Source organism: Agelaius tricolor, unplaced genomic scaffold (genome assembly GCF_023055355.1).
Source record: "Agelaius tricolor isolate 1412-34295 unplaced genomic scaffold, bAgeTri1.0.p SCAF_17, whole genome shotgun sequence".
Lineage (NCBI taxonomy): Eukaryota > Metazoa > Chordata > Aves > Passeriformes > Icteridae > Agelaius > Agelaius tricolor.
The window spans coordinates 17556372-17568919 of record NW_027269277.1 but is presented as its reverse complement, the minus strand read 5'-3'; the positions used below and the strand labels follow the sequence as shown (position 1 = coordinate 17568919).

At 42.4% G+C, this 12548-nt stretch overlaps 1 protein-coding gene across 1 annotated transcript in view; it reads right to left on the bottom strand.

Moving 5' to 3' along the window:
* Nucleotides 1-6642: 6642 nt before the first annotated feature.
* ABCB7 (ATP binding cassette subfamily B member 7) overlaps nt 6643-12548 on the bottom strand; it is a 38520-nt gene continuing 32614 nt past the window's right edge. Inside the window, exons 15-16 of the mRNA XM_071442740.1 lie at nt 10272-10379; nt 6643-7625 (exon numbers count right to left, since the gene is read on the bottom strand). Of these exons, the coding sequence (XP_071298841.1) occupies nt 7407-7625; nt 10272-10379 (327 nt within the window). The 3' untranslated portion in view covers nt 6643-7406. The remainder of the gene's footprint in view (nt 7626-10271; nt 10380-12548) is intronic.

The window sequence follows — 12548 nt, the reverse complement described above, 5'->3', positions numbered from 1 at the left end:
CATTCAAATGGATCTTTCCATGCTGTGGGAATCATGTGCACAGGCTGCTGTCTGCAAAGCTCCCTGAGCATTCTGGAAGCACAGCTACCTCACACAGACATGCTGCTGAAAATGAGACTCCTGGAGAACCCCAGCACCACCTGAGCCCAGCAGGCAAGAAGAACCACCTGGGGCAGGCTGCTGGAGCAGGCTGCTGTTTCAGGTGACCTGAAGCCCAAACTGGAATATGCAGAGGCTGTGACACAGCTCCCCAAGCAGCATTTCACTGGACAAAGCTCTCCCTGGGAGGCTGTGCCTGCAGACATCCAAAGGCAGCACAGGAACCTTCACAGTGCCCCATTCCACTGAGGGCACCTCTGCAGGCAGCACCTCTCCACAGAACATCTGGGATAAAGCCCAGCCCTAAGACTGAAGCTGCAAATGCTCCCTCCAGTTTATATACAAGAAGTGTTTCAGGGAGAATTAGGGAATTACAGCCCCAATAAGGGGAGAGGGAGGAAGTGAGGCACAAGGTAAGGTCATGTCTAAGGAGGAGAGATCAGCTCACATACAAAGCCCAAGGGGCCCCTGCACATGGCCACCGTCGTGCAGGGCCCAGATTGGCACTCACTGTTGGGAGTGAAGGGATTGAATGGAGAAAATCTTCCTTCTCCATTAACCCAAGCTCAGCACTCTGCATTTTCCTTCCTCTGACATTTAACTACTGTAAAAAAAAATATTGTTTTTCTTAAAAAAAAGGTCTCTGTACTGTACAACATCAGGTCATTAATTTTTACCCCGTAGATTTCAGAAACACTCTGTGTGTGTGTTACCATCAGAATCCTTGTGTGGGCTTTGAAGTGAAGCAATTTCCACAAGGCAGAAGGAACAACTCCAGCCTAAAATACTTGTGCCTTGTGCTCTTCCCCCTCCCTTGTATCCTGCCAAGTATCCTACGTTCCTGCAATCGCAAGTAGCGGCATCGACACGCGCTATCACTCATCACCTTTTACAGATTCTGCAAACACTGTTTTCCCCAGAGAACATTCCCTGGTTTTAATTGTAAATAAGCTGAATCTTTTATCTGTGTTCTTCAAAAGCCAGGAAGATTTTCAATTCACTGAAGAAATAAAGATTTTTACAACTCTGTGAGCAAACACATGAAGATGCATTTCCATGTTTTAAAAGCTCAGAGCCCATTCCATAATTCCTCCATTGCTGTTCTTGAATGGGTCCCTCCCAACTACAGACTGACCTTCATATTCCATTTTCTCTGACAAGTACAATATGGAAACTTTTCATCTGTTCAACCTCACTTTTCTAAATATTTCTTGGTGTGTGCTCAAGGCCAGTAAAATCTTCAGCTGACACTTGCACAAGGCACTCAAAGACACCCCACCACCTGATTTATTCTGCTCCAGGCTCCTTATTCTTCTCCATAATAGAGGGGAAGAACTTGTCTCCTTTTCCCTCTCCAGCACAAGGCTGAGAGCTTTACAAGTTTATGTTGGTGTGACTTAAAATGCTCTACGTGACAATTTTATAAAGGGCATTAGAAACTGGAAATTAATGTGGGGAGCTGTTACATGACTCTTTCAGCTTTGGGGATGCTGTTTTAAATTCTGCCCAAAGACCAGTAAAGCATGTTGGCTCTTTTTCTTTTAACTAATAAATCCACTGTGCCATTTAGTACAACTGACACTTCTCACCTGGAGGAGATCCCTCACCCCAGCCTGCAGACCTGCCTCTGGAGAAGTCCTCTCTCAAGCTTTCTGCTGCTTTTCCAGGCTGGGTAAGGCTATTCCCTGAGTTTAGTCCCAGCATCTGCAGAAGGGTCAAAAGTCACCTGGGAGGAATTTAAAAGATAGTTTTCAAGAACTAACCATTTAATGATTTTCTTATAAAGACATCAGATTTATCCACTAAAGTCAAGAAGTAGATGAGTTCTATCTGTTCTATACATTATTATATATTTATTTATCATTTGCCTGTTGTCCTTCCATCCATTATGTGGCCATTCCATTAATGTCAAGAACATTTATGGAGCACTCCTGCACTGCACCATTACAGGATTTAAAGGTAGAACAAATATGAACACTTAGAAATAGCAGCTGAGAGTTCATCCAGACCTGAAACAGCCCAGGCTGCTCTAGGATCTGCCTGCCATCCATCCATCTGTCCATCCATCCATCCATCCATCCATCCTGCACCATGCCCTGTGCACAACCTCACAGAGCTCAGTGCCAGCAGGGCAATGGCTGCCATGGCTCAGATCAATACAGTGCAGGGTAGTAATTAATAATAATAATAATATCATAATAAATATTTCCTGCATTCTGCTTTGATAATGAGCTACAGCTGCAATTAGAAATCCAGTCAGTGATTATACTGTCATGTCAAGGGTTCAAGCAGATTTCTTAAAACTTTGAGCACATGTTAAGAGCTTACATTTATAAAAATACAGTGTTTTAAAGCAAAACACAGTCAGGCTTCTCACCAGCACGTTCATTCCCATCAGGGGGATGCAGCCAACCTCACCTGCTTTTGCAGCTCCACACACAAATGTAGGGGGTGTGAAAGCTGAGTTGGGGCAGAATCCTGGTGTGATGCATGAACTCTCCCCTGATGGATCACTGGAATTCAGTCACTGTATGCCAACCCACACCCCAGGATTGGTTACCTGCTCCACTGGCACCACCAAGCACCACAAACAATTGCTGAATTAAGACTCACATTCCACAGCAGTGACTGTTTCCTTTGGGAATTGCTGCAGAGCTGGAAGAGCTGTTGTGACAGGACAGCCATTTCTATTCACAAAGATAAATCCTTTATTTAGTAAGAATTATCTACACACAGATGAAGGACAGGAGTGGGGTAAGGAGTCTTCCAGCAGAAGGGTTACACAATCTCATCTCAGCTGAGCTTTGTGTTGTTCTGGAACATGTCACCTTCCTGTACAATGTAAGTTTTACATTTCCATTCTGAAAAGAAAGTTGAACAAAATCTCAGTGTTGAGAGATGTAGGGAACTGTACCTCCCTGGAACAGAAGAGCTGAGATAACCTGAGGGATCATCTGCAAGGAGTAAGCTTTGAACATCCACTTGGGAAAAGCACAACCTCCCTGCCAATAACTCCTTAAGTTTCCTAACTTGGAGGTTAAAATAGCCCAAATTTTGTGTGTTGTGACTTGATATCCTGAGCTTAAAAAGTTTTTACATGGACATTAGGATTGATTTCTCTAAGTTCACAGTTAACAGATCACTACACACTGCAAGCAGCAGCCCATTTTTAAAGTCCATTTTCTACAAACACATTTCTTCTAAAAACAGAAAGTGAAGAGAAGAAAAAAAATGTCTTTTCCTACTCTAAAATTGCAGGCAAAGATTTTATAATGGGAGTAGATAACTTGAATTTTGAACAACAACCAGCTACGAGTCCAGAATATGAAAAGCTGCTGTTTAGAAAAGGGATGTTTGAGTTTGCAGCAGAGCAGAATTACCAAGATGACTGAGGCTGGGGGGAGCCCCCAGATCAATCTGTCTCTGTGAGAATTGTAAGGCTTTCCTGAGAGGTGCCAGGCAGACTGTCCTAAGGGTCACTGAGTCTCTCCAAAGCCACCACTCTCTCATTCACTGATTTAAGCACCTGCCTCAGTGGTGACACTTTGGAGTTACAGTACAGGAATAAAAACCTCAATATTTAAATGAAAAAAATAAAAAGAGCACAAGTTTGACTCTGCAGCAGACAGGAGACTCACCCAGTATTGCTGCAGCTTCTCCACAGCAATTCACCCCAAGCCAGGGGTGCATTGCATTCACCCACAGCCACCACCAAGCCAGGAAAGTTTACCCAGCAATTCCAAGACATGAGAAAGTTTTCAGTCATCTCCAGAAAGTCAGTGCACTTCTTTAAAATACATATTCTACTGTATGAGCAGCCTCTTGGTTTAGGAACTGCCATTGTCCAGAGTTCCCTCCTGCCATTCCATTTGAAGCTGGCCAGAGCTGCAGCACATCCACTGGCACCAAAAGGATGGCAGGGACAGGTAATGGCCTGAGACCTGCAAACCCTATGGATTTAAACAATTATTGATCATTCCTGGCTTTTAGCACCTGAAAACCATCCTCATTCCAAAGCTGTACTGCCCAAGACTCTCAGTCCTTGCTAAGCCCATCCACAGTGATAAATCCATCAGCTTGCATCTGAAATTGTCCCTCACAAACACAATCAGACTTGGCATTAGAGTGGTTTTTGATTCCAGACATTTCACAGACAATTCATGATTCTGTGCACCCTGGAGGGACTTTCTGGGATGTCCAAGCCCTGGAACATGGAAACCTTTTCACTGAGAAAAGCCCTTTCCCTCCACACTTCAGACCAGAGTAATTTCTCATCTTTGTGCCAAAAGGAAAACAATCTTAGGATTGCAATATTACTATTTACAGCCTTTGCCTGTTACCTGCTGCATGAACAGCAGACACATTAATTCCAAAAATCAGCTCTTGCAGAGCAGGGGAAGAGCCATAGTTTGGGGTTTGTCACAATGCAGGAAAGGGAGATTCCTCATAAATAAGATTTTCAATAAACCTTTGCTATTTCTGGCAGCTGGGAGATAACAGCACCATTACAGTCCCCTCACTGCTGTCAGCAGCTCAACCAGCAGACAATTAGGTAAAATAAAGAGAAGGTTGTAAGCTGGAATTCTGCACTGCCACTACATTAGCTGGACTTCACTTTGCTTCTGCACTCCAAGGATGAAAATTAAAGTGCTTTTAGAATTGTTTTTAACTGAAGATTGATGCCAGGTTGGTTTTTCATCCGTCATTTTAAGAGAGAGAAAACAAGTAACTAGAAAAGGTTTCACTCCTTTTAAGTTATGTTCCTATTTTTAGTTGTAGGGGAGGGGTATAACAAAAAAATAAACGCTATTTGCAATTAAATTTCCAGAAGCACCAAATTCAGCTCTTCCCTAGTGCCCACACTGAGAAATCTTGCATCTGATTTACAAATGTAATTATATCAATGTAATTATACCGGTGTAATTCCTCAGAAATAACAAAGTTATTTTTCAGCATCCGAGAGAAAGATTTTAATTCTTAAATTTAACATGAAGAATTACACCAGGACAGCTTGTGCTAAAGAGATGGTGAACTTCCCTGGAGAGACAAGGCCTAAAAATACAACCCTGCTGTGGTGGGATGACCCTGGCTGGATGCTGGGTGCCCACCCAGCTGGGCAGGGGAGAGAACACAACAAAAGGCTCGTGGGAAAGGCAGGACAGGGAGAGACCACTCAGCAATTACTGTCATGGGCAAACCAGACTCCATTGGGGAAATTACCTTCATTTACTGCAAATTACAAGTGTGACTTGGGTAATGAGAAATGAAATAAAATCTTAAAACACCTTCCTCCCATCCCTGCCTTCTTCTCAGGCTCGACTTCACTTCAGAATTCCCCCTCCTTCCAAGCAGTGCAGGGGTGGGCAGTGGAGGCTGTGGTCAGTTCATCACAATGTCCCTGCTGTTCCTTCCTCCTCACTCTCTTCCCTTCCTCAATGTGTTTTTCCCATGTGTCCTCTTGCCACAGGCTGCACTCCTTCAGGAAAAGGCTGCTCCAGTGTGGGTCCCCACAGGGTCACAGCAAACCTGCTCCACCACAGGCTCCTCTCTCATGGCTTCTGCCAGGAGCCTGATCCAGGCTGGGCTTCCCCAGGGCCAGAGCCTCCTCTGGGAACATCCCCCTGCTCCAGCATGGGCTCCTTCCCAGGCTGCAGCTGCATCCCTGCTCCATCCAGGGCTCCTGGTGCATCCCTGTTCCATCCAGGGCTCCTGGTGCATCCCTGCTCCATGCAGGGCTCCTGGTGCATCCCTGCTCCATCACGGACTCCTTCCCAGGCTGCAGGTGGATCCTTGCTCCATCCAGGGCTCCTTCCCAGGCTGCAGGTGGATCCTTGCTCCATCCAGGGCTCCTTCCCAGGCTGCAGGTGGATCCCTCCTCCATCATGGACTTCTTCCTAGGCTCCTGGTGCATCTCTGCTCCATCCAGGGCTCCTTCCCAGGCTGCAGGTAGATCTCTGCTCCATCCAGGGTTCCTTCCCAGGCTGCAGGTGGATCTCTGCTCCATCCAGGGCTCCTTCCCAGGCTGCAGGTGGATCCCTGCTCCATGCAGGGCTCCTTCCCAGGCTGCAGGTGGATCTCTGCTCCATCCAGGCCTCCTCCCCAGGCTGCAGGTGGATCTCTGCTCCATTGTGGACCTCCATGGGCTGCAGGGAATCTCCTCCTCCTGCCCCCTCCTTCTTCCCTGCCCTTGTGTGTGCAGAGCTGCTCCTCTCCCATGTCCCACTGCTCTCTCTGGCTGCAGTTGCTCTTACACTTCCAAGGCTTTTCCTCCCTTCCCAAATCTGTGATCCCAGCAGTGCATTGCCCTGTTGGTGATGTGCTCAGTCTTGGCTCTGCTGGACACAGGGGAAGTTTCTGGCACCTTCTCCCAGCCCTGACCCCTGCAGCCCCCACCCAAACCTGACACAGCCCCAGTGTCCTGCAGATCCCAGAGTCTGAGCTTTCCTCTCACTGGAGAAGTTTTGGCTGTTGAAATGAGGAGATTGTTATAGCAATGCTTTCAGCATTATCCAGGTCATTTTCTCATACATTAATGAGATAATAGAAATTTATGGAAGTCTTTATTGAATCTTAATTGCTCCCTAAGACCATGACTGAACTAGAAAGAATGACTTCATTCTGCTTTGACTACTACAGCAGATGCTGAGGATACAGAATCCTGAACTCAGATTTGTTCATTTTTCACCCAAAACTGCTGTTAGTTTTCCTTTAGAATAATACCAATCCATTTCCTGATAGTGCAGTATGAAAGGTGCTTCTGAAAGGTGAGAGGGGTAATTCCAATATTTAGTTTGCTACTAGAAGTCTAATATTTTGTTGAGGCTGTTCTTACTCTCTACAAGGAAGATTTTAAACCAGAACACCACTGAAGAATTTAAAAGGCATCTTCCTCACTAGCAAATGAGTTCAAATTAGCCCAATTACAATTAAAACATGACGCATTTATCAACCATCAATGATGAGAAATAATGTAAATCAAGGACAAATCTGTTTACAATTTAATAATCCACATCAGGCAACTACCAAGAGAATTTATCAATGCCTAAAAATTGCCATAAATTACACCCTTGCTTGGGAAGTTTAAAGTTTTTGAAAAAGCTCAGCTCTTGCAGATGCCACTGAATATTAGAGATTCCTAAAGATGCAAAAATAGAACTCCTTTGGTTGAAATTATGTCCCTCTGTGAAACTGTAAAATCCAAAAATTGCAAAACCCAGAAGTTTTTGAATGCTGACTTAAAAACAAGAGCTGTATTTCACTGTATTCTTGTGCATTTTTAACCTGCTATACAAGATCCAGGATCCTATTCAGCACGAACAGTTCCCACAGCCTTTCACACTGTTGATAATTTCTTCTTCTAGCTTCTTCCTCTCCTCCTCTTTGGATGTGTGGCTATGTCTCTCCTCCCAGTCTGGGTGGTTGTGACTGTGGAGCACTTTGCTGCTCTGGGTGTGCCACATCTCATAGTAGAGATTGCTGGGGTTTGCCAGGAGCTCGGCGTGCCTGCCACGTTCTGCAACTTTACCCTGCAAAACAAGGGCAGGAAGTCAGGAATCCACACTCCCAGATCTCTAGCACAGGCCAGCCTATGGAGCACAGTTTCACAGTATGAATTAGAGCAGGCATTCATGAGAAAGAGCTTGAAACAGCAAGGAAGGATTGACTGCACAGTGCACTCGCTTGTGTGGGCACTGCCAGCTGAAAGCAAGGAGCTGTGCTCTTCTCAGACTGCACCTGCCTTTTGTCCATCTGGGCAAAATCGAATGCCCACAGCATGGAAAGCTTCCTACCTCAACTGGAGGAGTTATCTAAAGTAAAGTTTCCTACCTCAACTGGAGGAGTTATCTAAAGTAAAGTTTCCTATCTAAACTGGAGGAGTTATCTAAAGTAAAGTTTCCTACCTCAACTGGAGGAGTTATCTAAAGTAAAGTTTCCTACCTAAACTGGAGGAGTTATCTAAAGGAAATGTGGACCTCTATATGAGGAGGAGCAAGGTGTTAACTACTCCTGCAAAGTGCCATCAATGTACCAAAATAAACACGGATTTATCTTTGCTCAGTAACAAACACAGGTGAAGGAATTAAAAGAGAAGAGCAGACAGAGAGGGGTTTATATCAGACAAGCAAGCACATCTAAGATCAAATGCTGAAAACAATTAGTGTCAACTGTGCTTTTATGGGTGCTCTGTAGCTTGTATCACTGCAATCACCACCATGAAAATTGTGTGAGCAGTTCAGTTCTCTGGGCTGTTCTCAGGAGCAAAGATGATTTATTGACTATCAGCATGGAAAGGAAGAGTTGGAGAGGAGAATCCCATGAGAACTCCAACCCTACAGAGAAATACCAACACTCTTCAAAAAACCAAACTAATTTTCTACTTTGAGAGACACATTCACTGACTTCAAATTAAACTGATACATGAATTCACTCTCCAGCTACTTTTCCTCTCATTATACAGACAACTACATGGATTTGATATCAGTTCTAAATTCTGATCTACAATTAAATCTACCTCCTTGTGACATCTGCTGATGGACAAGCTGGGAAAAAAATTGGGTCTTGGCACTTCTATGAGCAGTTATGCCAGTGGAATCTGAATAAACATACACTTGATCAACAGAACTGCAGAATTTACTTACATTCTTTAAGTGATTAATTTGGAGTAGAGACCAGATTTTGAATTATGGCTTTTTTTTTAGGAAGTCTTGACCAATCCTACAAATGGAACTTCTCTGCTCAGCTCCACAGCATCAGGATCTGTATCATTACTCCAACATTTACTCAGCCAGGAATGATTCTGATTTTACCTCAGCAAAGGTGCTGGAATTGTGATTCCCTGATTACCATTGCTAAGCAAAACCAGCCACAATCAGCCTGTGTCATCCCTGCTCCTGAGCCTTGTTTACCTGGCTGCTAACACATCAATCCTGCTGGGATGGCAGAAGGCAGGGCTGCCTCCCTCATCCTCAATTCCATCCTTCAGCAAAGGAAGCACCCTGGCTCCCTCACAGTTCGAGGCTGTGCTTTTATTTTTAATTTAACAGTTACACTACAACACAAAACACACTCTCAGGAAGCTGTGAAAAATTGCATGGAAAACAAAAAGCTGCCAATTGCCTTGTGACACGTTACAAAATGTCTGTGAGATGTTTTAACGTGCACTTGTAGGAAGGATACACCTTGGGAGAGGCTTTTTCAGCAAAAGCTGAAAAAACAAAGCAGATCAAAAACAAATAAAAACTCCATGGAGCACTGCAAGTGATTTATTCCACTACTTCATTCTGAGATTCATATAAAGCTGAGTTTTGTGTAGCAAATGTCATTATTTCATAAAGATGTAGTTCTAATTGTCCCTGAAATCACTGAATGTAGTGTAAGAATAATTTATTTGCATTTAGATGTGTATTTTAAGTCACTAAGACACCTATGAGCACAAGCTTATAAATAGTAACTGATAAAAATGAATGCAGAGATAAATTTAACATCTATTATCAGCAGATCAGAGCACTGTACTTTCAGCGTTATCAGTTAAAAGAATAATTATGAAGTTATCTTAAGGACATTTGTTTATTTTAAATCTCTTGCCAGATACAGATAATAAAGAAAAAATGGACTTTGGGTGAGTATGAGGTAACAGCTGAACACTGATATTAGGGAATCAAATGTTGAGACATGTTGGTTTTTTCTTAGAAAGGGAACAATCACACTTTTCTACAGGTACAACAGAGAATGGTGCTCAGATTTTTAACATAATGAGGCTGAACAATCCTGCAATAGTTCTATCTGCATGGAAACAGAACACGCTGTCCTCTCTCCTTCCACTGAGAGGAAAAATGGATGTAGGTGAAAAACAGACACTGAGCAATGAGAGTGAGGCATAAATTGGAGGAACACATTAGGAAACTTCAGATGACAGAAGCATGCAAAAAAATAGATTAAAAACATGCAACAGTGAGGCATAAAAATAACAACATACAAGACAGTCACACATGCCAAGCTTGGGTTGGAATTTTCAAGCATGGTTCATTTCCAAAAGAAAAACTTCCAGCAGCTTGGTGGGAGTGTATTACAATTCCAACCCAATTGAAATACAATTCCAACTGGACACAAAGAGTCCCTAACCCAAACCCTGACATGATGTGAATATCCCACAGCAGCAGGGGAGCCCTCACCTGATCCAGCACAATGATCTCATCTGCATCCACCACCGTGGACAACCTGTGGGCAATGAAAATCGACGTCCGGTGCTTCACCATGGCCCTCATGGCTTTGAGAATGTTCTGCAAGATTGCAATAGACACAAACTGAGTGAGATGAGGAGAGATAAAATGCTGCTGGAAATATGCAAATTACTGTAAATAAGTTTTGAAAATCGTCTCTGGTACTGCTACAGCTTCCCAATAACAAACAGCCACGAGTATGTACAGGAGAAACAGAAGAGTCCCAAGCATGAAATATCTGTGGTTTTGCTAAAGCCTCAAACTGAAAAGAAAAGCTTGTATTCACAGAAAAACACAGCCATCCCCAGGGACAAAGGAAGAGAAGTGTCACTTCATTTCAGGAAAAACTTCCCCATGGAGCCATGCTACACAAGCAGCAAACAGCAGTAAAAGCATCTGAAAATAAGAACTCCCCGTGGTTGTAATATTAATGCTTTCCCATGATTGTTAAAGAAAAAAATCCCTCTCAGTATTATGCTAATGTGGAACAAAGGCAGAGCAATTCTGGGAATTATCTATCTATCTATCTATCTATCTATCAATCTATCTATCTATCAATCTATCTATCTATCAATCTATCTATCTATCAATCTATCTATCTATCAATCTATCTATCTATCAATCATCTATCTATCAATCATCTATCTATCTATCATCTATCTATCTATCATCTATCTATCTATCATCTATCTATCTATCATCTATCTATCTATCATCTATCTATCTATCATCTATCTATCTATCATCTATCTATCTATCATCTATCTATCTATCATCTATCTATCTATCATCTATCTATCTATCATCTATCTATCTATCATCTATCTATCTATCATCTATCTATCTATCATCTATCTATCTATCATCTATCTATCTATCATCTATCTATCTATCATCTATCTATCATCTATCTATCATCTATCTATCATCTATCTATCATCTATCTATCATCTATCTATCATCTATCTATCATCTATCTATCATCTATCATCTATCTATCATCTATCATCTATCTATCATCTATCTATCTATCATCTATCTATCATCTATCTATCATCTATCTATCATCTATCTATCATCTATCTATCATCTATCTATCATCTATCTATCATCTATCTATCATCTATCTATCATCTATCATCTATCTATCAATCATCATCTATCTATCATCTATCTATCATCTATCATCTATCTATCATCTATCTATCATCTATCATCTATCTATCTATCTATCATCTATCTATCAATCATCATCTATCTATCATCTATCTATCATCTATCTATCATCTATCATCTATCTATCTATCTATCATCTATCTATCAATCATCATCTATCTATCATCTATCTATCATCTATCTATCTATCTATCAATCATCTATCTATCTATCTATCTATCTATCATCTATCTATCTATCTATCTATCCATCCATCATCCATCCATCTATCTATCCATCCATCCATCCATCCATCCATCCATCCATCATCCAGTGTTTCCTTTGTGAGCTCCATGTCACCTTCCAAACCACATCCCTCTGCAAGGAGCACTGATGGGGAATTTGTGCCCTCACTAACATAAGTGAAGTGTCCACTTTATTTCTCTGAAATTTTTTGTCAGGAAACATTTCCATTCCCAGGCATACTCTTGTGGAAAAATCTCATTTTCATTTGCTGTCTTCCAAGTGCATTTCTACTCTGAAACTTTCTGCTTTGCTTACGACTCTAGCACAGATAGAACAAATCAAGAGAGGAAAAATGTGAGAACTGTGTGGTGTGGACATTTCTGGCCCACGAGGAGGCTGTGCTACATTTCAGAGCTGTGCTATATGGATGTACAGTTCATCTTCTGGATTCTTTGCATCTGAAAAATGAAAGTAATTTAGTGATTCCAGGTCAATAAATTCACTCAATCTGCATAAGTGAACAGAGCCATAGCTTAGCTCATTTTTGATGACATCAGTTTGGGAAATTACTGCTGGTGCTGAGAGTTTTGTGCCTAAGCAAAGATGGTGTTATGAAGGCTGATGCAGCTCCTGTCACAGTGCCACCACATCCATGTCACAGCCCTTCCTGTGGAATGAACAGAAATGAGCCCAGCACTGCAGGTCACACCTGCATCTGCTGCACAGCAAACCAGGGGGGCTTGTCCTGCATTATATCTCAAATATTTAGAGGGATTTTTTAGCTGCACCAGCTGCAAGGGATGAATGTGTCAAGGTGAATGGGACTTC